The sequence below is a fragment of the Cetorhinus maximus genome, chromosome 21 (genome assembly GCF_964194155.1).
Source record: "Cetorhinus maximus chromosome 21, sCetMax3.hap1.1, whole genome shotgun sequence".
In the NCBI taxonomy this organism is placed as follows: domain Eukaryota; kingdom Metazoa; phylum Chordata; class Chondrichthyes; order Lamniformes; family Cetorhinidae; genus Cetorhinus; species Cetorhinus maximus.
In genome coordinates this window covers 75,355,845-75,382,937 of record NC_135899.1, presented here as the reverse complement: position 1 = coordinate 75,382,937, position 27,093 = coordinate 75,355,845, and the positions used below count along the sequence as shown (strand labels likewise).

Below are 27,093 nucleotides of genomic sequence, written 5' to 3'. Positions count from 1 at the left end.
GCACTGGAGCGTCAGTTTTGATTTTGTCAGCTTAATGCCCTGAAGTGGGACTCGAATCTGGAACCTTGTGATTCAAAGGCAAGTGCTCCTACCAACTGAGACATTGACACACTAAGATTAAAATGAGGCCTTGTTTTGCGATTAGATTCCATGTTGCTGCATCAACTAATTCTATCAAAAAACAAAATGGTTTTACTGGTCATTCACCCCATTGCCTTACATTGCGACAGTGAAGGAATGGCCATTACATTTCCAAGGCAAGCCATTTGCCATTCTGACTTGGAAACATATCGCCGTTCCTTCACTGTCGCTGGGTCAAAAATCCTGGAATTCCCTCCCTAACAGCAGTGTGGGTGCACCTACACCACAGGGATTGCAGCGGTTCAAGAAGGCAGTTCACCACCACCTTCTGAAGGACAATTAGGGATGAGTAATAAGTGCTGGCCTAGCCAGTGACGCCCAAATTGCATAAATGAAAAATAAAAAACATCACTGTACTTGGAGCCATAGAATCTTAAAGCACAGGCACCATTCAGCCCAACATGCTTATGCCAGCTCTTTGAAAGAGTTCTCCAATTCATCCCGCCCCCTTGCTCTTTTCCCATAATTCATAATTGAATCTACTTCTGCCATATTTTCAGGAAGTGCATTCCAGTTCAGAATAACTCGCTGCTTTTTAAAAATAAATTCTACCCCTCTTCCATCTGGTTCCTTTGCCAATTGCCTTCAATCTGTGTCCATTGATTATTGACCCTTCAGTCAGTAGAAGGAATTTCTCCCAAATTATTCTATCAAAACCCTTCATGATTATGAGCACCCCTACTAAATTTTACTTTAAAACTTTTCTGCTCTAAGGAGAACTGTCCCAGTTTCCCTAGTCTCTCCGCGTAACTGAAGACCCTGGTTCCTGTTACTGTTCTAGTAAATATTTGCTGCATCCTTTTCAAAGGTCTTCAATTACTTAAAAGTGATTTGTGAGCTGCCTTGAGGCATTTGAGAGATGTGATGAGGTACTGGATAAGTGGTGCTCTGAGTTGCTCTGGCTCTAGGCAGGGGCTGGAATCGTTGCTTTGTGTTCCAATATTTGCTTTTATTAATGAAAATTTTGATTGGAATCTTCTGCATCTGTCTTCAATTGGTGGAGTAAAAACTGTTTTCTGAATCATTGGTATTCGGTTAAGTTTTAGAAATTTCATGAAAGCTTGGGCTCAAAACCGGATAACTGGCAATCCTACCCAGCAAGCACCTGGGACTTGTGTGAGTAAGAGTTTCCTGTGCCCTTTGACCTGAATTTTGAATTGCTATGAATTTACTTCCTGTTGAGGAAACCCATTTGCCGTTTGCTCCAGGATGAAACTTTCCCTCATCATCTCAGGGTTTTCCATTGGGAATAATTGTTGTGCTGTTGGTTCCTGACAACTGACTTTTCTTTTCCACTGCAAAATTACTTCTAATCCAAACTTCTGTTGAGAAGGTTACAGTCTCATTCTGCAATTTTTTAGTGTTAAATATTGTCTAATACCGAAAGTTGTTTGATGAAGTGTATGGTATTTTTTTTTTGAGGAGGAGAGAGAATTAAAACGGTTAAAGTGACTTGATTTTTTTTGTTTTTAACTTCCCGTCCCTCACGTTTAAGAAATGTTTGGCGAGCTGATAAATGGGAAGTGGTTGTGAAACTTAGCCTTGAAAACATAGAAATAAGTCTTGAGTTGGAAAAAGGAACTTTTGCTGTTTTTAAGTTAAAAAAATTCTTGACATTTTAATTATTTGATACTTATTTCAGTCACTGCCTAATGCTTCTTGTATTGTGTTTGTGTGGTGCACAATATACAGCACAGCCTTACAAACCTGTACAAAATATGAAGTGCAGCGATGATGAGTAGAGTGAGAGATAGAGAGAGAGAAGGGGAAATAGGGTAAAAAGCCATAATGAACTTGGATTTATCTAGAACCTTTCAAAACCTAAAGATGTCCCAAGGCATTTTACAGTTGATGAAGTACCTTTTTTTGGAACTATACACCCTGTTGTAATGTAGAAACATGGAAGTTAATGTGTGCATAGCAAGATCCTACAGGCAGCAATGTGATGAGATCAGATAATCTGTTTTATTATTATTATTTTGGTTGAGGTTGGCAAGGACACAGAGGAGTACTCCCCTGCTCTTTTAAATAGCACCATGGAATCTTTTATGCTCACCTGAGAGGTCAGATGGGGCCTTGGTTTAATGTCTCAATCGAATTACAGGAAGTCCTGACAGTGCAGCTCTCCCTCAGTACTGCATTTGGCATCTGAACTTGGGTCATGTTCTCAAGTCTGTGGAGTGGGACTTAAATCCACAACCTTTTGACTCCGGTGAGAGTGCTATCCACTGAGCCATGGTGTTAAGAAAGAGTCAGCAGATTTGGGGGGGGAAAGGAATTGAACAATAGAACATATATTTTTATACCTTTGCTCTTTTCGGAGGTGCAGTTACATTAATGCGAAATTCTCTCCAGCATCTCAATCCATGTGGGCTATTGTGCCCAGAGGCATAGACAGTGAAAGTTTGCAGATTATTTGACTGAGACAGAGCAGGCACGTGCACAATCTCTCACCCTGACATTTCTCAATTCCATGCTATGTTTGTATTTGTAGTGCAGACTTTTCACACTGTTTCCGTTCTCTGAAGCCCTTGGCTTGTGCTTTGAGTTGTACATTACGACTTACTGGACAGATCCTTTTGATAATGTAAGGGACCCTTGCCCTTGTCAGGTGCTGTGATATTGAGTACACTGCGCACCCAGCCTCACCATATTGGCCAGTTAGCTCGCCCTTCCATGCACCGTTTTTACATAGTGCATCTCTACCAGTTAGAATGAGAATTAAGGGGAAAGGCCTCCAATCCTCTATAAACTTGAACACAACCAAATCTCTGCTGCAGGCATCATCAGTCTCAGAGTCCATTCACCCAACACCCCTGTGCTCGCCAACTTACATTAGCTCCCAGTTTGGCAATGCCTCATTTATAAAAAAAAAATCTAATTCTTGTGTTCAAATCCCACAATTTTCTTGCCCCTACCTATCTCTCTAACCTCCCCCAACCCCACAACCTTCCAAAATATCTGCTTTCTTCCAACTCTGACTTTTTGTGCATTCCCTACTTCCTTTGCCGCACTGGCAGCCATGCTTTCATCCAGTATAGGCCCTAAACCCTGGAAATCCCAGCCAAATCCTCCCCCAACACTTTCCTTCCTCCTTGTTAAGATGGCCCTTAACACCTATCTCATTTGACCCCAAGTTTTTAGTCTGTTTTGATATCTCGGATGGCACAGTGTCAAACCATGTCTAATTACACCCCTCTGAAGCTGCTTGAGATTAAAGGTGCTTTACAAATGCAAGTTGTGTTTTCTTTGTGTGTGGTACGTTAGAGCAACTGTTTATGTAGGCTGGTTTTAAAGCTGCTGTTGGGGTAGGTGAGCTGCCTACAGGTGAAGAGGAAGTAAGTGGAACACTGGCAGCCTAGTTTCAACTTCCCAAAACTAAGTGGGAGGGCTTCATGAACCCAAGAGAGATGCGAGTATTTGATTACTATTTAAATTCAGAGAAAGCTATCATCTGTTTATCTTCAGAGGCATTTGAAACCAGTTTTGAGAAGTCAATATCCGATCCATCTGAGTGTGCCAATCTTGTTCATACTGTTGTTTCCCTGAGTTACCCGGGTATGTGTTGAAGATCAGGTCTCCATTTTCTGGTCAGACCTCCAAATGTGCTTTTTAGGAGAGCAGAGATGTGGGACAATACAATATTAATTTTCTTCCTTCAATTACACCATTAATTGAATTTACAGCACAAACAAGCCATTCAATCCAACGATTTTATGTTCACGATGAATCTCCTCCCATTTTACTTCATCTCAACCCAATTAGCATATCCTTTTGTTTTCTCCCTTTTATATGTTTACCCACCTTCCCCTTAAATGTATCTATGCCATTTGCCTCAATTGCTCTTTGTGGTAGCAAGTTCCATATTCCAACCACTCACTGGGTAAAATAAGTTTCTCCTGAACTCTTTTGGATTTACTAGTGGCTAAGTTCTTTATGCCCCTTAGTTTTGGATCCCCTCAGACGTGGAAACGTCTTCCCTATGCCTAATATTTCAAACCCTTACCATGTCACCTCTCAGTCTTCCCTATTCCAAGAGAAAAAGAGCCCAAGCCTGTTCAGTCTTTCCAGATAGTTATAACCTCTCGATTCAGATGAATTGGACTGTGACCCAGGAGCGAGTGTCTACACCATGTCTGGAAACCCCCATTTTATGGTCACATTATAATTTGTGTCAGCTGTCGACGGCTGTCATGAAGGAAAAGCACCTCGAAATCACTGGGGGAGAAACCTGCTTGTGCAATGACTGTAGTCACTTGGAACAGGAAACACCAATTACCAGTGTAAAAGCAAAATAGTGTTGATGCTGGAAATCTGAAATAAAAACAGAAAATGCTGGAAAAGCTCAACAGGTCTGGCAGCATCTGTGTCTCACACAGATGCTGCCAGACCTGCTGAGTTTTTCCAGCATTTTCTGTTTTTTTGCACCAGCTACTGTGTTTCTCAGTAACGTTGAGCGCAGTCAGCTGAGCACCTTTGTTTTCCCTGTTTTGAATCAATTTTTTTTTTTGCTTTTCAGCAATAAGATTGAAAAGGAGAAGAAAGACCGCGCCAAGCAATTCGGATTGAATCGTTTGGAAATCAGTCCCGCAGAAATCGCGGATGATCTGGAGAAAGAGCGAAAAATATTCCAGCTCCAAATGTGCGAGGTGAGCTGTGACTAGATTTTTATTTTAAGGATTTTCTTAAATCTACCTACAATGCTAGGAAGAAAGCTGCCTTGTTTATGTTGCACTTTTCATGATCTCTGGGCTTTCCATAATGCTCATGGCTCACGAAGTAATTTTGGATTGGAGCCGTCTATCTGAGAGGGGAGAGAGCCTCAGTTTAATAAAAAATGCACTTTTTTTTGTTGCTTTTCTAATCGTTCATGTGATGTGGTTGCCGCTGGCTAGGCCAGCAGTTACTGCCGATTCCTAATTGCCCTCGAGAAGGTGGTGGTGAGCTGCCTTCTTGAACCACTGTAGTCCACATATGGTATAGGTACACCCGCAGCACTGTTAGGGAGGCAGTTCCAGGATTTTGGCTCAGTGACAGTAAAGGAATGGTGCTATATTTCAAAGTCAGAATGGTGTGTGGCTTGGAAGAGAACTTCCAGGTGGTGGTGTTCCCATGCATTTGCTGTCCTTGTTCTTCTAGGTGGTAGCAGTCATGGGTTTGGAAGGTGCTGTCTGAGGAGGCTTGGTGAGTTCCTGCAGTGCATCTTGTAGATAGTACACACACTGCTGTCACTTTGCGTTGGTGGTGGAGGGAGTAAATGTTTGCGGATGGGGTGCCAATTGAGTGGGCTGCTGTGTCCTGGATGGTGTCAAGCTTCTTGAGTGTTGTTGGAGCTGCACTCATCCAGGCACTTATGTGGCACGAATGTTAACTTGCCACTTGTCAGCCCAAGCTTGGATACTGTCCAGGTCTTTCTGCATTTGGACATGAGCTGCTTCAGTATCTGAGGATTGCAAATGGTGCTGAACATTGTGCAATCATCAGCAAACATCCCCACTTCTGATGGAAGGAAGGTAATTCTGATGGAAGGAAGGCCATTGGCGAAGCAGCTGAGATTGGTTGGGCCGAGTACACTATCCTGAGGAGCTCCTGTAGTGATGTCCTGGAGCTGAGATGATTGACCTCCAACAGCCACAACCACCTTCTTTTGTGCTAGGTATGACTCTAACCAGTCAAGAGGTTTCCCCCTGATTCCCATTGACTCCAGTTTTGCTAAGGCTCCTTGATGCTACACTTGGTCAAATGCTGCATTGATGTCAAGGGCAGTCATTCTCCCCTCACCTCTGGAATTCAGTTCCTTTGTCCATGTTTGAACCAAGGCTGTAATGAAGTCAGGAGCTGAGTGGCCCTGGTGGAACCCAAACTGAGCGTCATTGAGCAGGATATTGCTAAGCAAGTGTCGCTTGATAGCACTGTTGATGGCCGCCTTCCATCACTTTACTGATGATGGAGTGTAGACTGATGGGGCGGTAATTGGCTTTGTTGGATTTGTCCTGCTTTTTGTGGATGAGGCATACCTGGGCAATTTTCCACATTGCCGGGTAGATGCCAGTGTTGTAGCTGTACTGGAACAGCTTGGCTAGGAGCGCGGCAAGTTCTGGAGCACAAGTCTTCAGTATTATTACTGGAATATTGTCAGGGCCCATAGCCCTTACAGTATCCAATTCCTTTAGCCATTTCTTGATATCACATGGAGTGAATCGGATTGGCTGAAGACTGGCACCTGTGATACTGGGGACCTCCAGAGGAGGCCGAGATGAATCATCTTTCTGGTTGAAGATTGTTGCAAATGCTTCAGCTTTATCTTTTGCACTGATGTGCTGGACTCTCCCATCATTTGTGGAGCCTCCTCCTCTGGTGAGCTGTTTGATCCCCCACCACCATTCACAACTGGATGTGGCAGGGCTTTGATCTGATCCATTGGTTGTGGGATCGCTTAGCTCTGTCTTTTGGTAGTACAGAATTTGCTGAAAAAAGAGACACGTCTAAGCTTTTCGTCTTGCACTCATCAGGACACACTCAAGAATACCAATATAAAGGGAAGGCAGCAATTTATACTGTATGTGAAGAGACTGCTGATTGGTTGGCAAGTGGCATTGCATTGGAGAATGCACCACTGATGGTGACTGACAGTTAACTGCCAAGCATTGTTTGAAATTGAAACCAGGCAGCTTTACCCTGATTGGTCAAGGCATTGCCCTGAGGAATGAGTCAGTGAATGGCTGTCACTTGTTCAGCTGAAACAGGTGCAATGTGTGTACATGTTCTTTCCGTCTGCAAAGAACAGGGCCCTGTGTATTATTATATTTAGCTTCCAGTACACGCAAACACACCTCACTGTGACCCCGACTGACAATCTTAAATCGGTTGTCAGCGTAATTCTTAGCATACTGAGGATTATTTAGCAAATCTTGTCCAATTGCGGAATTACTTCTAATGTTGGACACTGTGTTTTGAATTTTGCAAGGATGGACTGGTTGGTACAGTCTGTACCTTGCCCATTGTGAACAGCGGCTGGGGCATGCTGTTTGATACGATCTGCTGGTCTTTGGGATGTATGACCTGCATACCTAGCATCACACTGGCACTGAAATTCATATACCATATTACTCATTTGTGTGATAGGCAGAATGTGTTTTTGGCTTGATGGCAGTATCCTGTTAGTGGTGAATACCACTCGTGTTGCTACTGCATAGTAGCAGCGTGAAACAGCTAGCTTCACCTGTTGCTCAATTGTTTGAGATACCTTGCCCTTCTAGGGTAACCTGAGGTAGACTAGGCACTCTTAAGGATTGAAAGTGATGTCCTTAGGCCCTTTCATGAGTTTATGCAATACACAGCGCAAAATGATCTAATCAGGGTAGCCATTATCCCGCAGGATGCCATTGCACCTTATTTCAGCATCAAGTTTGCATGGTGAGCAAATGGCTCAGGCTCCATTTATGAGGTTGCCGATAAGACTGAGCTTATAGTGGGTGGAACTGTAAGAATCCCAACACCTGTATCGGCCAGTGAAGATATGCTTGCGTTAGACCATGGTAGAGAACCCCCTGACAGATTTCTCAACAAGTACATCAAAGAAGGAGAGTTCATTTCACTGCCCCATTTCAAAGGTGAATTTGAGCACAGGATGGAGCCCATTAGGACCTGCAGCTATGGATTTTAATATAGCAAACGTATCATCCACGTATTGAAAATATGCAAGTGGTAGGAGGTTAGCTGTCATTCCATCAAAGACAATGTTTCTCATAGAACCCAACATAAATGTTTGTGAGAGCTGGACCTAGAGGGGTCCCCATCGGCAACACCATCTATTTGAGCATACATAGAGTCATTAAAGCTGAACTCAATTGCACAAGTTGTTGAATTCATAAGTTCAATGAATGCTGATTCATGTAATGTTGGTGGGTCTAGATCGCCATGATATAGTGCTGCAGTGGAAATATCTATGGCTTCCTTAAGTGAAACATTGGTGAAAAGCTTAGCAGTGTCAAATGAGCGCAGGAACACAGCAATGTTATTGATATGCAAGTGCTGTATGGCCTTCGCAAATGTGAAGGAATCCTTCACTGTGTATCTAGAAAACTTGTTCAAAACGGGTTGTAATAATTCACCCAACCATTTAGCCAATTCAGGTTGTGCAGAACTAGTCATAGGTAAAATAGTGCATATAAAGGGACATCACTTTTGTGTGTCTTGGGCAGCCAATACATACGCAGATGTAACGAACTGTGAGGATGAACCCTGTCATATGTATCACTCACCAGCTCATCGCTCTTACACAAGTCCAGCAAGCATTTTTTAGATTACTTTCGAGCAAGACTGTCTGGTCATGTTGAGCGGCAGGTCCAATGGAAACGAATTTAGACCCGACATTAAGAATGGTGTGCACTTTGTTGATATAGTGACACTTGTTAAGGATAACTATTCCTGTCCCGATAGCAATGTTGTGTCCATGTGCTCATTTGACATTGCTAGTCTATTCACCTATGTTGCACTTAAGGAAGCCATAGACATTTGCACTTCAGCACTATATCATGGTGATCTAGACACACCATCATTGTGTCAATCAGTATTCATTGAACTTATGAACTCAGCAACTCGCGCAGTTGAGTTCAGTTTTAATGATACCATGTCTGCCCAAACAGATGGTGTTGCCATGGGATCCCCTCTAGGCCCAGTTCTTGCAAATATATACCACATTATTCATTTGTGTGATAGGCAGAACATCTTTTTGGCTTGATGGCAGCATCCTGTTAGTGGTAATGTGGTGTATGAATTTCAGTGCCAATGTGATGCTAGGTATGTAGGCCGTATGTCCCAAAGACTGGTGGATCGTATCAAACAGCATGTCCCAGCCACTGTTCACAACAGGAAAGGTACAAACTGTACCCAACCAGCTCATGCTTGCAAAACTCAAAACACAGTGTCCAACATTAGATATAATTCTGTGATTGGACAACATTTGCTGAATAATCCTCAGTGTGCTAAGAAAGACACTGACAACCAATTTAATATTGTCAGTCGGGCTTGCAGTTTGGTGCATTTGCATGTACTGGAAGCTACATATATTAATACACAGGGCCCTGTTCTTTGCAGACAGAACATGTACACACATTGCACTTATTTCAGCTAAACAAAATAAATGACAGCCATTTGTCGACTCATTCCTCAGGTCAATGCCTTGACCAATCAGGGTCATGCTGCCTGGTTTAAATTTCAAACAATGCCCGCAGTTAACTGTCAATCACCATCAAATTGGTGCATTCTCTATGGCAAAGCCTCTACCAACCAGAGTCCACTTGTCAACCAATCAGCACTCTCTTCACATACAGTGTAAATTGTTGTTTTCCCCTTGTATTGGTATTCTTGCAAAGTGTCCTGAGGAGTGCAAGACAAAAAGCTTTGACATGTCACTTTTCAGCAATAATCAAGTTCTGTACTGCCAACAGATGATTTGAATGTGAAGTACTTGGACCCCTTTTCTCTGAGACATTAGAAAGCATTAGTAATTGCAAGATCCTTTTTCTTTCTCTACCTACTAACATCATGGAGCAAATCACCTCTGATCTGCCCCCTACTTTTGCAACCATTGTCACTCACAACCTTCCCTCTTGATGACGCCTTCATGTTGTCTATCTGCGAGTTCTGCAGAATCCCCATTTCATATTTTAATTAGGGAAGTGTGGAGGTGAGGTGAGAGGAGGTTCTCAATGTGAACTTGCGATTTGTTTGTTTTGCAGTATCTTCTCAAGGTGAATGAAATAAAGATGCGAGAAGGCCCTGACCTCCTCCAGAGTCTCATCAAGTACTTCCATGCTCAACAAAAGTAAGTTTATTTTCAGCTGACCCATTATTTGTATATGAAGGTTGGCATCACCAATCCAGGAGCATGGGATCTGGAGGATGCCTTTCAGCCCTCGAGTCTGTTCCATCATTCAATTAGATCAGGGCGATCTGTATCTTAACTGCATTTACCCACCTTGGTTTCATAGCTGTTTAATACCTTTAACCTAACAAAAACGATCTTTTGATCTCAGCCCATGAAAATGTCAATTGACCCCAAGCCTAAACAGCTTTTTGCGGTGAGAGACAATTCCAGATTTCTGCTACACTTTTTGTGTGAAGAAGTCCTTCCTGACACATCTGGCCTAGTTCTCATTTTCAATTTATGCCCGCTTATTTTGGACTCCCCCACCCCGAAAAGACTTGCAATGTCCCAGACATTCTTGAACTTAATCTGCGGGCTGAAATTCAAATCAAAGTTTGAGATGTAATTGAGGATTATTTAAACAGTTCGGATCAATGTTTCGTATCAGTGACCCCTCTGTCCTCTCTGAAACATTAACCCTAACTTATTTTTTCTACTGGTGCTGCCTGACCTGCTGGGTGTTTCCAGCATCTTCCGATTCTATTTCATGTTTCTAACCCTCAGTATTTTGCTGTTTGGCTTGAAGTCACTGTTGTAGCTTGTGTAGATTTTTTTTAAATTGAGTGCAGTGTAAACCTCCAGTGAGCTTTGTACTGATGGAGGTTTGGCTGTAACCTACAGTGATAGACCTAGGGGGGAAGGTGTTTTCATTGTAGTGAGGCCTCTGCAAAATATTACACTACAAATCTGCTTTTTTAATCTTTTCAGTTTTTTTCTTCTCTCTTATGCTAAAGCTGCTGGCTGATTTCCCCACTTCCCCCCACCTCCCCCACACACAGTGCCTGTTCCTCCAGGCTGAGTTTTAACAGACCATTTCACAATCCTGGGCAGTCCCACACTCTCGGCATGTGTTCTGTCTACAAAAAGTCACTGGATAGTGATTTTGTTTGTGACCTCTGTAGTATTCAATGGTCTAATTATTGAGAGTCTGGTAGCCAATCTATGCTCACTGTGCTTGATTAGTTGAGCCTGGGTGTTGACTCTGAGCTTGAGTAAACAGAAAGACAGAGAAGCTGCGCTGTAAGCATGAGTGCAGACATTTTGTGTTTGCAGAGATATTTTAAAACTTCTGTAAATAAACTTTTTGCAACTAGTGTCATCTCTGCATTGTTCAGAGATATAAAATGTACAACAATCCAGCCAAGACCAGCTACCCTGAGCACAAGAGTGGGGGTCGAACCTGAGACCTGAGCACAGAGTTGGGGTTGGTGCCTTCTGTGTGGAGGTGTTCTGTACCAGCTGATAACTTTACCATCAGCTCATGAGGGACATCGCAGTGATCCATTTCTTGATGTGTAACATTCAGCTCTTCTTTCATTCAAAAGATTTATTTAAAATAAATGTAAGATGTTTCGTTTTCCATATACATTTCCCCGAGTACTGAAAACATGGGATATACTGCCTGCACAGCGATTTGGATCGTGAACTCTGAAGCTATCATGTGCGGGCCAATGCAAGGCCTTTACTTGCCTTTTCTAAAGATTTCTTTTTTTAAAAAAGTTTTTTCCAGGATGGTCTCAAGGCAGCAGAGAGTTTGACTCCTTTTGTGGAAAAATTGGCTGTGATTGTACACTCGGTGAGTATTCTCTTTCGTTTTTCGAGGGGTGGTGGAGGCCAATTAATGACCACTTAATGCCTTACCCTGCACCCTGCTGCTATTTAACCCATGACAGGGGGAAGCCCAAGCCAAACGGGTAGCCTGACAGCTTTTAGTGGGCAGGCTGACATCTGCCAAGGTGGGGGTGTGCCCATGAGAGGCAACACCACCACCACCACCAAAGCCATACACCCTCTTAAGCCTCCCTCCCACCATCCTCACCACCACCCCCTCCCCTGCTGGGGCCAGCCAGGCTTTGCCGATACCCTGGACTTGCCTTCAGTCCGGCTTCCATGATCTCCTCTCTTTGGGTACTGTGTGTAGTCCCAGCAGTAGCCACTACTTGAACCTGTTGCTGCTGGGACTACAGAGGTGCCAGCGAATTCGACTGGGGGTGGAAATCTCATCCTGAACCAATTAATGCCACACTGAGCATAAACTGACTTTTTATTTGAGGGCGGGGGACGGGAACGAGGCACCCTATAAAATCCAGCCCATAGTTCCTGCACTCCAAAGTATTTTAGTATTTTCAGATGTTCCAAGAATGCAATGAAGTTTTGCATAAATAAAATTCTCTTTTCCATGTTCGATTCCTCCTTCCTTAAACTCCTGCAGCCCAACAACTCTCTAAGATCTCTACACTCTTCCATTTCTAGTCTCTTACACATCCTTGACATTTTTCGTTCCACCATTGCTGGCTGTGCCTAGGCCCTCGGCTCTGGAATTGTTTCCATCAACTTCTTTCTGCCTGCCTCCCGCCCTTTCCCCCTTTTTAAGCTCTTCCTTAAAATTTACTTCTTCGATCAAGCTTTTGGTCATCTATCCTAATATCTGCTTATGTGGTTCTTTGCCAATTTTTGTCTGATTTATGTTTCTGTGAAGCGCCCTGCGATGTTCTACCACATTAAAAGTGCTGTAGAAATGCAAGTTACTGTGTAAATGCTGATATTGTAAATACTTGGAACTCGGTTGTAGAGTTTTGCAGCGCGGAAAGAGGCTCTTCGGCCCATCGTGTGCCCGCCAGTCATCAAGCCCCTATCTAGTCTAATCCCGTTTTCCAACATTTGGCCCGTAGCCTTGTATACTATGACGTTTCAAGTGTTCATCTAAATACTACTTAAATGTTGTGAGGGTTCCTGCCTCTACCACCCTTTCAAGCAGTGAGTTCCAGATTCCCACCACCCTCTGGGTAAAAAGATTTTCCTCAAGTCCCCTCTAAACCTCCTGCCCCTTACCTTAAATCTATGCCCCCTGGTTATTGACCCGTCCACTAAAGGGAAAAATTTCTTCCTATCTATCCTATTTATGCCCCTCATAATTTCATACACCTCAATCAGGTACCCAACCCCCTCAGCTTTCACTGCTCTAAGGAAAACAACCACAGCCTATCTAGTCTCTCTTCAGAGCTGAAACACTCTAGCCCAGAAACACCCTGGTGAATCTCCTCTGCGCCCTCTCCAGTGCAATCACATCCTTCCTATAGTGTGGCAATCAGAACTGCACACAGTACTCCAGCTGTGGCCTAACTAGTGTTTAATACAGCTCCAGCATAATGTCCCTGCTCCTGTATTCAATGCCTCGACTAATAAAGGCAAGTATTCCATATGTCTTCTTAACCATCTTATCTACCTGTCCTGCTGCCTTCAAGGATCTATGAACATGTACACCAAGGTCCCTCTGATCCTCTGCACTTCTTAGGGTCTTACCATTCGTCGTGTACTTCCTTGCCTTGTTAGTCCTCCCAAAATGCATCACCTCCCACTTTTCAGGATTAAATTCCATTTGCTACTGTTCCACTCATCTGCCCAGCCAGTCTATATCGTCCTGTAGTCTAAGGCTTTCCTCCTTGCTATTTACCACACCACCAATTTTCGTGTCATCTGCGAACTTACTGATCATACCTCCTACATTCAAGTCTAGATCATTAATGTACACTATAAACAGCAAGGCACCCAGCACCAAATCCTGCGGTACGCCACTGGACACAGGCTTCCAGTCACAAAAACAATCTTTGACCACCACCCTCTGCCTCCAGCCATCAAACCAATTTAGGATCCAATTTGCCAAATTGCCCTGGATCCCATGGACTCTTACCTTCTTTACCAGTCTCCCATGCGAGACCTTGTCAAAAGCCTTACTAAAGACCATGTAGACCACGTCAATTGCACTACCCTCATCTATGCACCTAGTCACCGCCTCGAAAAATTCAATCAAATTTGTTAGACATGATCTCCTCCTGCCAAAGCCATGCTGACTATCCTTGATTAATCCTTGCCTCTCCAAGTGGAAATTAATTCTGTCCGTCAGAATTTTTTCCCAAAGTTTCCCTACCACTGATGGACTCTCTGGCCTGTAGTTCCCTGGTTTATCCCTACCACCCTTCTTGAATAATGGTACCACATTAGCTGTCCTCCGGTCCTCTGGCACCTTTCCTGTGGCCAGAGAGGATTTGAAAATTGATGTCAGGGCCCCTGCAATCTCCTCCCTTGTCTCCCACAGCAGCCGGGATACATCTCATTTGGGCCTGGGGGTTTATCCACTTTTAAGCCCGCTAAAACCGATAATACCTCCTCCCAATGCTAATTTGTTCAAGTATATCTCAGCCCTCCTCCCTGATTTCTATATCTACGTTGTCCTTCTCTATAGTGAATACAGATACAAAGTACTCATTTAAAACCTCACCTACATCTTCTGACTCCTCACACAGATTGCCGCTTTGGTCCCTAATGGGCCCGACTCTTTCCCTGGTTATCCTCTTGCCCCTAATATACTTATAAAATGCCTTTGGATTTTCCTTTATTTTACCTGCCAGTGTTTTTTCATGCCATCTCTTTGCTCTCCTAATCTCTTTTTTAAGTAACCCCCTGCACTTTCTATACTCCTCTAGGGCTTCCACTGTTTTGAGCCCTTGGTATCTACCATAAGATTCCCTTTTTTCTTTCCTTATCCAATCCTGTACATTCCTCAACATCCAGGGTTCTCTGGACTTGTTGGTCCCATCCTTTACCTTTATGGGAACATGTTGTCCCTGCACTCTTTCTCTTTCCTTTTTGAATGACTCTCACTGCTCTAATGTAGATTTTTCTATAAGTAGCTGCTCCGAGTCCACTTTGGCCAGATCCTGTCTTATCATATTAAAATTGACCTTCCCCCAATTCAGAACCTTTATTTCCGGTCCATCTTTGTCCTTTTCCATAACTACCTTAAATCTTACTGAGTTATGGTCACTATCACCAAAATGTTCCCCCACTGACACTTCTACCACTTGCCCGGCTTCGTTCCCTAAAACTAGGTCCAGCACCTAATCTCTTGTAGGACTTTCTATGTGCTGGCTTAAAAAGCTCTCCTGGATACATTTTTAGAATTCCGCCCTCTCTAAGCCTTTCCCACTCTATCTATCCCAGTTAATATTGGGGAAGTTGAAACCCCCTACAATTATGACCCTATTAATTTTACACATCTCTGAGATTTGTCTACATATCTGTCCTTCATCTCTCCCTGACTGTTTGGGGGTCTATAGTACATTCCCAACAATGTGATTACCCCCTTTTTGTTTTTAAGTTCTACCCATATGGCTTAATTTGAGGAACCTTCTAAGATATCATCCCTCCTTATTGCAGTAATTGACTCCTTAATTAATATTGCGACACCACCTCTTTTACACCCCGCCCCCCTCCCCCATCTCGCCTGAAAATTCTATACCCTGAAATAATGAGCTGCCAGTTCTGCCCCTCCTTCAACCATGTCTCTGTGATAGCAATGATATCATAATTCCCATGTGTTAATCAACACCCTCAACTCAGCTGCCTTACTCGCAAGACTCCTTGTATTAAAATAAATGCCATACTCCCTTGTGCTTTAACTTGACTATATCTGTTCTGCCTTCCCGACTGGGTGTTTCTTCTATAGTTATCTGAAAATCACCTCTTGCTATACCCCCACTCCATATCCCACCACCCCCTGCCAAATTTAGTTTAAACCCTCACCAACAGCACTAGCAAACCCCACCCCCCGCAAGGATCTTGGTCCCGTTCCAGTTCAGGTGCAACCTGTCAGACTTGTACAGGTCCCACCTTCCCCAGAAATGGACCCAGTGATCCAGAAATCTAAAGCCCTCCCTCTTGCACCAATTTTTCAGCCACACATTCATCTGCTCTATCTGCCTATTCCTATACTCACTAGCACGCGGCACTGGGAGTAATCCAGAGATTACAGCCTTTGAGGTCCTGTTTTCAATCTGGTACCTAGCTCCCTAAATTCTTGTTGCAGGGCCTCATCCCTATTTCCACCTATGTCGTTGGTACCAATGTGAACCACGATCTCTGACTGTTCGCGCTCCCCCTTCAGAACGCCCTGCAGCCGTTCAGTGACACCCTTGACCCTGGCCCCAGGGAGGCAACACACCTTCCAGGAGTCACATCATCGGCCGCAGAAGCACCTGTCTGTACCCCTCACTATTGAGTCTCCTACCACTATTTCTCTTTCCTCACTTTCTCCTCCCCTCCTGTGCCGCTGGGCTCTGGCTACACTCAGAGGAACCGTCACTTTTCACCGTTTCCCAACACAGAGAAACTGTTCTTGAGTGAGATGCACTCTGGGGCTTTCCTGCCTGCCTCCCTTCTTCTGACTGGTGGTCACCCATTCTTCTCTGACGGCACTTCCTTAAGCTGCGGGGTGACCACATCTAAAAACGTGCTATCCCCGTAACCCTCAGCCTCGCGGATGCACTGCTGTGTCTCCGGCCGACACTCAAGCTCCGAAACCTGATGCTCAAGCTGGTCAAACTGATGGCACTTCCTGCAGATGTGGGTATCCAGATTGCCAGGTGCGTCTAAGACTTCCCACATTCTGCAGGCTGTGCAAAACATGGGACTGAGCTCCCCTGCCATACCTTTAGTTAAAATACTCTTACCCTAAATTTAAGCCAAGTAAAAATTATTTAAGTTTCTTTCTTAAAAAAAAAAGCTAGAACTCTTACCTTTCCTCAATGTAGCTTTTAAAGTGGAGAAAAACAACTTAACCGTTACCCACCAATCAGCTCTCTGCTTAGCGCTGACGTCACTGTCGTCAGCCTTTTCAAATTCTGTCTGGCTCCCTGTTGGGGTTAGCTGCTGCTCCAACTGGCTTAATCTGGGCCTTGACCCTCGGGCTTTTATTCAGAAGTTCTGCTGGTGCTGTTCACCCCAGGTTCACTCCTCTTGAGGTGAAGCATTGAGTTTGGCTGTGAGCCCCTTCTTTCCAACCTGGCCAATTACTGACGCGCTGTGTTTATGCTCATTGTACTGATGATATCAGAGAGCTACAAACCTTCAAGAGAAGAGTGAAGAACATGGAGCTTATTTTTAACAAAGCATTCTGACCTGCCTGTGTTTTAACCTGTTGAGTGCTGGCTGTGACCCCTGTCAGCTGGTTAGATTTCTTCCTGCTTTAATGAGAGTTTTCTTCTTGTTGGTCTGAAGCTGAAGCAAGCACAGGATGAGGAGATGAAACAGCTGACCCAGATCAGGGACTCCCTGAGATCAGTGCTCCAAGTGGATCACAAGGAGGTAGGTAACAACAGTGCCACGTGTTCTCTTTGCAAGCAGGAAGGTGCCTTAAGGGAGGATCAAACAGTATGTGCCAAGCAGGGGGGAGGAAGAGAACGACACAGAGGGTTAGAGGGGGTTTCAAAAACAGTTAAAAGAAGGGTGAAAGGAGAGGTGGCTGGGCTGGGAGTTTGAGGGCAGGACTACAGTGACGAGTCCAACAATGGCAAATCTTCCATCATTGCCTTTCTCATTCTACCCCAAGAACCCCCACCCTGCCCTGAGCACCCGCTTGCCTTGGCACTTACCTTTTCTCCTGTCAAAGTGGCTGAGATTTAAACTTACCGTTTTACAGCACCTAGTGCTGCAAAAAGGCATTATTTCCCCCAACGCTCCTACACTACGCTGAAGGACTCCAGCAGTAGCTACTTTCAGCAGGCCTGGGTTGGAAGCTCAGGCAAGAAATGTGGAGCTCCAGTCTAAGGTAAGAAAACAGGAGCGAGTGCCGTGGCAATCCGATGGTGAGTGCCACTTCACGGAAGATTCGGCCCACCGACTCTGTTTATCTCTCTACAGTCCTGTTGCCAGTCCTGCTGAGCATTTTGCTTTTGTCAAAGGGGAGGTGGAGAGGTTTAGGGAGGGGATCCTAGAGTGTGGGACCCTGACAGCTGAAGGCACATCTGCCTTTGGTGGTGTTTGAGAATCCAGAATAGAGGGGGTGTGGCATTTGTAAAGCCTGGATGAGGCTTTCAGAGAGAGGGAGTGTGAGGCTGTGAAAGAAGTTAAACTTTCACCTAAGTTTTTAGGGTGTTGAAATGCTGGTAGCCTATGTATGCTGGCGAGCACAGGGTGGGAGGGAAGGAGGTTCGGTGATGGGCAAGCAGGAGTTGGCGTGAGATGAGATACTCACAGCATTGCTCTCAATGTGTTGAGGTGGCGGACGGAACAGCAGGCCAGGAAAGCATTGAAGATGACCACAGCATTGATGAGTTTTTGAGTGGCAGATGAACTGAGGCAGCGGGGAGGTAAGCAATACAGAGCTGAATTTTTAGCTCCTGCCAGAGCTGGGATCAGAAGCCATCAGATGCTAAAAATAGCGCCGCTGGCTGATGTGCTGATTCCCCGGCTCCATCCTGCCTCCACACCATTTTCCCAGAGGAAATGGGAATGTGTGTTGGGTGTGGCAGGTTGAACTATTTAAAGGCCTAGTGAGGCCTTTGGGATTTCTCCAGTCGGCCACTAGGTACCCACAGGCATTGGGAGAATGTTTATCTGTCTGGAGGTGGCCTCCCAGTGGCAGACTAGGGGGCCAGTGCTTCAGGCAAGATTAGAGGCCCTCCTTGTCTGCCTGGGCTCAGCAGCAGCCATGGGCTGCCCTGTGGAAGGGCTCCTCTCACTCACAGTGGCGCCTTCACTGCTGAAACAATATTTTATCATTGAAAATGTTGGAGAGAGGGCACCTACGTTTTGGGGCGTCCTTTTCTTCAATTACCTTGAATGGCATCCAGCTGCTGTTTTCAAGCTGGAAGCCCTCCTATTGGCCCTCTAGCTTTGGGGCCTGCTGTCCTTAATTAGATGGTAAGCCTGTCCTCTGACCATTAATTGGCCAATTTGGGGCAAATCACAGGTGACTGACTGACTGACCTGTGTTTCTTACGCAGTGTGGACTTCTGGACCCTATGGTGGGGTTCAGAAGCCGGCAGGGGAAAATCCAGCCTCTGAAATGGAAAGCATAATAAGACACTGGTTGCAAACTCGGAAGGTGCTGTTGAAGAAGTCTTGGCATGTTGCTGCAGTGCATCTTGTAGATGGTAACGCACTGCAGCAATGGCACGCCAGAGGTGGAGGGAGTGAATGCATAGTGTGGTGGATGAGGTGTTAATCGGGCGGGCTGCTGTGTCCTGGATGGTTTTGAGCTGCTTGGGTTCAGCCCGAGGTGGTGGCCGGGATGGGACTGAAGTGGTTATTGAGGGCTTGGAGTTTGTGGCCGAAGCCAAAGGCGGTGGCTTTATTTTCCCAATGAGTAGTGGAGGAGATTGTGGCTCATGCAAGACTTGAACCTCGTCAAACAGTCTGTTGTCAGAAAGGTGGTGGAGGTGTTGAAAGGGGTGATGGAGAAGAGAGAGCTGGGTGTCATCTGTGTATACCTGGAAACTAAACCCATATCTGTGGATGAGGCTGCTGAAGAATGATATGTAGATGAGCAGGCAGTGGCTAAGAAACACAAATGGTTGGTTGCAACAGTGGACCTGGGGGCAATTGTAGCGGGGAGAAGCGGCAACTGTAATTCCTTCTGGGCAGAAGAAATAGGATGGACTGAATGGCCTGTGACATTCATATTTATCTTTTGATTAAAAGCACAAGGAATCGAGGCAGGTTGCGAGCTCCCTGTCCATATAGCTTGTCCATATGTCCTCTCCCATGCTATTGCAATGATTTAAAGATGGACATCGTTTTGTTTTATGGATCTATTTGATATTTGTGGATGTCCCAGTTCATGCTAATTCTTAAGGTTAAACGAGTTGTGTTTAATAGTAGTTCCCTCTCTGATTCTGTTGCTGGGCTGCTTCGGGTGAAGCGGGTTTGCTGCTTAGTTCTATTTTCCGTGTTCGATTTCAAATGTTTGTTTCTGCATTTTTTTTTTTCCCAGGAATGTTTGAACAGGAAAAATTCTGGCTACAGCATACACCCACTCCCAGGAAACCGTCTGTATGGTACAGAAAAATCTGGCTTCCTAAACAAAAAGAGCGATGGGTAAGAAATGGGAAGAGTCTCAGAGAGCACCAGGCCCTCAGCCTAAAAACCCCCATTCCCTTTTTTTCAACATAATTTAACCATGAAGCTGGGATTGTTCTCCTTGGAGCAGAAAAGGTTAAAGAGAGATTTGGTGGAGATACTCGATCTCATGATGTCTTTTGACAGAGCAAATAAGGAGAAACCATTTCCATTAACGAGAGGGTCAGTAACCAAAAGGTATAGATTTCAGGAAATTTGGCGAAAGAGCCAGGATGAGATGAGATTTTTTTTTTAACACGGCAAGTTACGGTGATCAGGAATGCACTGCCTGAAAGGGTGGTGGAAGCAGATGCAATAGTAACTTTCAAAAGGGGAATTGTATATTTTCTTGAAAAGAGAAATTTTGCAGGGCTATGGGGAATGACCAAGGGAATGGGACTAATTAGACAGCTGTTGAAAGAACTGAACAGGCCTGATGGGCTGAATGGCCTGCTTCTGCGCTGCATGATTCTATGATCTTTGCAGCATTGCTCCTTAAAAGCTTCACCAGAAAGACACCTAGTTGTCTCTTGAGTCCACTTGAATGGTCTTTGAATGTTATGATTCCTTAACGTATTCCACAACCCTTCCTGTCCCTTTTGAAAGGAAAAAGCTCCACATGATTTCTCAATTTCTAAAAAGCTGTACCTTGATATATGAAACCCTTCACTATTTGTGAACTGTATTCCTGGATGAATCTTGGCAATTTAGTTCATATAAGTTGCTCCTCCAGTGTCCTAAAACCAATATTGTAATGGTAATCGTTTCGACCTGACTTGGTAAAATGAAAACTGTGGAAATGCACATCCGCGATGCCTGTTCCTTGTCCCATGATATTTGAAAAGTACGGCCCATCAGATAAGCTCAGTTGTAAATCTGTTGTTTCTGATACAAATTCTGCTCTCTCTCTCTCAACTTTTTCAGGATCCGAAGAGTGTGGCAGAAGAGAAAGTGTGGAGTTAAATACGGCTACCTCACAATATCACACAGTACTGTAAGTCAACTTTCACAGCTTCATTAGTAAACCTTAGAATATTAGAGTGCAGTAGGTAAAGCCTTTATTTCCTATGCTTTTCTTTCAGATTTTGCTTTTGACATGGGCATTAGATGTTTAATGAAAATCCTCCCTCAGAACTTGACACTAAAGGGTTCCTGTATAAATTAAAATGAATAATAGTTCAAGCTGTTTTACTTTGTTTGGCTGTTATAGAAAATTTCAGAAGCAATGACTTGTGCTCCTCCCCCTTTTACTGCAAGGCATTTTTCAGTATTTAGCGGAACCACCCACATCAGGAATGTTCCAGGTTTGATCCTGGTCTATATACTGAGTGGGAGTGTTGGGGTTGCTACATGCTTCCGCAGCACCCCTACATCAAAGGGGAAACAAGTCAGCCAGGGCCTCAATGCATTATTGATATCGAGGAACCCACACCGGATATGTCGGTGTGTTTAATGGAGACCTGGGAGGGCATGGCTGTGATACAATTGATGGCCGAATAGTATGTCGATGTTTATTGTCAAAGCTTAGGCCACTTGATTGCCAATCCAAGCAGCCCGCTTGATTGGCACCACATCCACAAACATTCACTTCCTCCACCACCGTCGCACAGTAGCAGCAGTGTGTACCATCTACAAGATACACTGCAGGAATTCACCAAGGCTCCTTCGACAGCACCTTCCAAACCCACGACCATTACCATCTAGAAAGACAACGGCAGCAGGTAAATGAGGACACCACCACCTGGAAGTTACCCAACGAGTCATTCACCATCCTGACTTGGAAATACATCACCGTTCCTTCGCTGTCGCTGGGTCAAAATCCTGGAACTCCCTCCCTAACAGCACTGTGGGTGTACCTAAACCACATGGATTGCAGCGGTTCAAGAAGGCAGCTAACCACCACCTTCTCGAGGGCAACTAGGGATGGGCAATAAATGCTGGCCCAGCCAGCGAAGCCCACATCCCATGGATGAATAATAAAAATACTTAGACAACGTTCCACTACCCTAAAGCATTTTCCCATTTTGTTAATTTATTGAGCTGTCTGGGTGGGGACAGGGCATCGTAATTGTCTGGGATGGAATCCAAGTGCGCACATTGGGATATGCCTACGCACGATACTGATATAACTGCACAAAAAAAGACTTTGCATTTCCTTAGCACCTTTCATAACCTCAGAACGTCTCAAAGTCTTCACATCAATGAAGTACTTTTGAATAGTCCAGTGCTAGAAACATGGCAGCCAATTTGCACCCGGCAAGTTCCCATAAAACAGCAAGGTGACAATGACCAGATAGATAATTTTTTTTTAGTGAAGTTGTTTGAATTAAATTGCTCCGTCCTCTAAAGGCATTGGGAATGAAATATTCAAGATTTTAATTTTTGAATGAACGTTGTTATGACCAGGTGAGAAGGGGTGAACTGGCTCCCCTCTATTCAACCTCCTCCGTTGGTTACAACAAAGGTTTAAGTTTCATTTTACGAGGAGATGCATTTTTCAAATCCGAATGTATTTAACTAATTAAGCTGGAGCAATAAGGAGTCAATCAAACAAGGTTTTCTTGAGTGAAAAAAAAGGCAAATTTATTAACCACTAAATCGGAGAAAATTAATAAAAACGCAACGCCAAGCATATGGCCCTCATGCAGTCCTCCGGACCCCCATCCCCCGCCACTGCTAAACACGCATGCAGACACACACACACACACACACACATACAGGTGTCAGAAATAAAGGGAATTGGAGTCCAATAGAAATTAGGTAAAAGAATATATGGTTAAATGTCCTTTGATTGTCTTTGAGGTGTAGATTTTAAACTCTGCGGGAGGCAGTGGCACAGTGGCATTGTCACTAGACTGGTATTCCAGAGACCCAGGGTAATGCTCTGGGGTTCGAATCCCACCACGGCAGATGGTGAAATTTGAATTAAATAAAAATCTGGAATTGAGAGTCCGATGATGACCACAAAACCATTGCTGATCGTCGTAAAAACCCATCTGGTTCACTGATGTCTTTTAGGGGAAGGAAATCTGCCGTCCTTACCTGGTCTGGTCTACATGTGACTCCAGACCCACGGCAAGGTGGTTGGCTCTTAAATGCGCTCCGAACAAGGGCAACTAGGGATGGGCAATAAACGCTGGCCTAGCCACATCCCATGAACAAAAAAAAATTATACTAGCTGGTTTCTTGGATACGGTCAGATGTCGAAGATGTTGCAATGATTACAAGATCTCGGTTCGCTGGCAGGTTTCTGGCAGAGATGACCTCTCAACCATGGTGACACGCTTAGTCCAAAGGGGAAAGAGGGAGAAAGAGCAGCCTGCAGCCTGTTTCCTCTGTTGAAGACTTTTTTGACACTGCCCGTGTCATTTTAAATTTCTCTCTAGTGGCTGGCAGCCTTGCCTTGAAATACTTCACCCATTGTGTATTTCCAAGAGGTTTTTGGTGTGTCTGTCTATGGCAGCCATTGTTTCAATATCCTGTACTTTGCATTTTTAATGTATTTTTCTTAGACAGTTACAAGTTTCGATGGGTGTCTGGATTATAGGAAATGTCTCTCTCTTCACGTTCCCCTGAGGATGATTTTTTGTTTCTCACCTCCACCTTGGGATGTGGCCTTGCATTATTAAGCAGTTCGCTCTGTCACTACAAAAGTTGCAAAATTTCCAGTCATTTGAAAGTTGAAAAATCATATTTTCAAAAATAAAGGGACATAAGCCTCATAACAATATGCCTGGGGAGAAATATTGGCTTCTTTAACTAGGGAAGAGATTTTAAATAAACGTTTCCTTATTGGCTTTAAATTATTGCTGTTTTGTTCCTGTTCTGCATTTCTCATTTTATTGTGCAAATTCCTCTTCAGATCAACAGGCCTCCCGCCATACTCAAGCTGTTGACCTGTCAGGTGAAACCAAATCTTGAAGAAAAAAAATGCTTTGATCTTATAACACGTAAGTATGATTTACTGTGTTACATGCCGTGCAGCAAAGAAAATACTTGCATTTATGTAGCACCTTTTATGACCTGGGGATGTCCCAAAGAGCTCTGCAGGCAATGAAGCACTTTTGAAGTGTTTTTACTGTTGACATAAGAGGAGAAATGCAGCAGTCAATTAGTGCAGAGGAAGCTCCCACAAACAGAAGGAGATAAATCACCAATTGGTTGGCTGGGGAATAAATTTTGGCCAAAGACACCACGGAAAGCTCCCCCGTTCATCTTCAAATAGTGTTATAGAATTTTTTGCATGCACCTGAGAGGGTGGATGGCACCTCGGTTGAATATCTCATCCGAAAGACAGCACCTCTGACAATGCGGTACGCTCTTGCATGTGTTGACATGATGCTCGGATTTGTAGAATTTGAACTGAAGCTATGCCACTGTTCTTTAACCCTTGACATTTCATTTTTTTTTTGTGTAGATAATCGAACATACCACTTCCAAGCTGAGGATGAGCAAGAATGCCAAGCGTGAGTATAAGGATGGCTTCTGTTTGGCATTTTCCACTGGACCCCTATTGTCTGGTCTATTGCCACATGAGAGTAGAGGACAAGGGCTGCCATTGCTAACTTGGTACATTTCCACTCGTTGCCACTGAGCAGACTTGGCACAACCCCAACACCAAGCAATGCTTGTATTTGAATCGAGCAGATATGATGACCACATTCTAGGGCTTTATCTATCAACAAGCTGGGACATTTTTTGTGAAGCTACATAGTACTTGCAGCACAGAAACAGGCCATCCAGCCCATCAATGTCAAGCTGGTGTTTATGCTCAACACAAACCTCTTCCCGCTTTATCTAACTTGATCTAACCCCATCCAGGACAAGTCAGCCTGCTTGATCCACCACATTAAACACTCACTCCCTCCCCCACCGGCTTACAGTGGCTGCTCTGTGTACCATCTACAAGATGCACTGCAACAACTTGCTGAGGTTCCTTTGACAACACCTTCCAAGTACGTGACCTGTACCACTTAGAAGAATAAGGCAACAGACACATAGGAACATCCATCCAAGTTCCCCTCCAAGTCACACACCATCCTGACTTGGAAATATATCGTTGTTTCTTCATTGTCACTAGGTCAAAATCCAAACTGATTCCCCAGCAGTACTGTGGGTGCATCAACACCACAAGGACTGCAATGGTTCACCACCACCTTCTCAAGGGCTATTAAGGATAGGCAATAAATGCTGGCCATGCCAATGACCCACAACCTTCTGACTCAGTCAGGTAAGAGTGCTACCCACCTGAGCCACATCTGACACCAATTGCATAATACGTCACATACAAAAGCATTTCTTGTTTCTTGCCTGTATGCATGCATCTTAATTGAGGTCACAGTTGTATTTGGCTATACTGACCTATTTAATAGCTTGCTGGCACTTGGTCTAGACTGGCACTAAACTATATTCAGTAAAACTGTGCCCACAGGCATAGCTTGTTGTGGTATTGATAGAGTCTAAGCCAGTCCCAAGTATTCATGGTCAGCGCATATGTCCTTGTGCTTTCAGATGGGTTTCTGTGTTACAGAACAGCAAAGAAGAGGCACTCAATAATGCCTTTAAGGGAGACATTAGCAATGGCAACAATGACACGGTACAGGAACTGACCAAATCGATCATTGCTGAAGTCAAAGGCATGCCAGGAAATGAGGCGTGCTGCGACTGTGGAGCAACAGGTAAGTGTTCCTTACCGGGGGACTGTTTGTCTCTTGATCTCCCCCATTTTAGCATGAAGGGTTGGGGTAAGTCACCTGCATTAATACAAGTGGCCACCAACCCCAAGTATATGATCTTATTTTTGGGGTTTTGTTGGTGATTGTGGTTGGCTGGGTGTGTGTTGGAGGCTGAGGGGGTTATTTTGACGAAAGTGTGAAAACAGGCCCTATGTGAGTGCAGTGCTACTTAACTTGTTTTTGAAAGTCTGGACTTAGCACCCAATTTTGGTTCTAATTGCTGATCACCAAAATTTGAACAGTCACGGAGGAGTTAAAACCAGAAACCTGCAGGACCCAAGTGCTGACTAGGCACAATTTTCATGGAAGAGTTTATGTGGGCTCCTTGCATTTGAAAGTGCTGAGTGCTCTGGCTGGCACACACTGGCAGTTTCAGGATGTCTCGGTCCGGGGCATTGAGGGATCTTTTAATATGTGTTTGGCTCAGTGTAGCGCCTCACCTCTATCAATGCAGGACACCATCAGTACTGCTGTGGAATGCTAGTTTGAATTGAGCTCAAGGTCCTGGTGGAGGGCATGACTCTGTTGTCCTTGAGGCAAAAGTACTATCTGAGCCAAACTTACAGAAATACATTCAGGAGTGCATGAGCATGTGTACTTTGACCGAGGATCAGAAACATAAACCCCGTATCTCTCTCTTCCTAAACTGATAAGGCCATCGTGGAAATCTGAGTGAAATATGCAAATTGTACTGCTGGGAGTGTAGAAGGATGTGGACTAGTAGAAAAGACTGAGAGTGTCCTTCTAAATAAAAGATACATACAGCTGGTTTGAGCTCATCCAAAACTCTGCTGCCCATATCCTATCTTATACCAAGTCATGTTCACCCATTACCCTCTGTGCTTGTTGATCTATAGCGGTTCCCATCTGGCAACACCTCAGTTTTCAAATCCTTCATGGTCTCGCCCCTCTCCTATTTCTGTAACCTCCTTCAGCCCCCTGAGATCCCTGTGCTCCCCCAGTTCTGGCATCTTGCACACTCTGATTGTAATTGCTCCAGCATTGGTGACTGTGCCTTCAGCTGCCTAGGTCCTAAGCTCTACCATTCCCTCTCTACCTTGCGCTCTTCCTTTTTAAGATGCTCCTTTAATTATCTACCTCTTCGACCAATCTTTTGGTCACCTGTCCTATCTCCTTATGTGAGTTGGTGTCAAATTTTGACTAATATCTCCTGGGACATTAAAGGTGTTGTAAAACTGCAAGTTGTTGGCTTTCTGCCAGCTCCCACTAAGGAACTAGCATTGGCCCCGTGCAGAAGAATGTCATTTTAGGTGGGGTGGGCCCCTTCACTGATCCCAGGTGTTTGCTGGTTTAGTAAATGCCATCTCTGCCAGGTAGGTGTGGTCCTTTTTCTTTTGACACATTGGTAATGCTTTGAAGGAACCATTA

At 44.4% G+C, this 27,093-nt stretch overlaps 1 protein-coding gene across 5 annotated transcripts in view; it reads left to right on the top strand.

Moving 5' to 3' along the window:
- The window catches only part of LOC144696002 (arf-GAP with SH3 domain, ANK repeat and PH domain-containing protein 2-like), a 158,936-nt gene that overhangs the window by 33,562 nt on the left and 98,281 nt on the right, over positions 1-27,093 (top strand). For all 5 annotated transcript variants that reach the window (XR_013580053.1, XR_013580054.1, XM_078567164.1 and 2 more), the window contains 9 exons: positions 4,661-4,790; positions 9,885-9,970; positions 11,573-11,648; positions 17,129-17,215; positions 19,845-19,948; positions 20,894-20,963; positions 23,832-23,919; positions 24,387-24,435; positions 25,481-25,647. Coding sequence is in view for 3 of the 5 variants with exons in the window: in XM_078567164.1 (XP_078423290.1) it covers positions 4,661-4,790; positions 9,885-9,970; positions 11,573-11,648; positions 17,129-17,215; positions 19,845-19,948; positions 20,894-20,963; positions 23,832-23,919; positions 24,387-24,435; positions 25,481-25,647 (857 nt within the window). In the remaining 2 variants the exon portion in view is untranslated. The remainder of the gene's footprint in view (positions 1-4,660; positions 4,791-9,884; positions 9,971-11,572; positions 11,649-17,128; positions 17,216-19,844; positions 19,949-20,893; positions 20,964-23,831; positions 23,920-24,386; positions 24,436-25,480; positions 25,648-27,093) is intronic.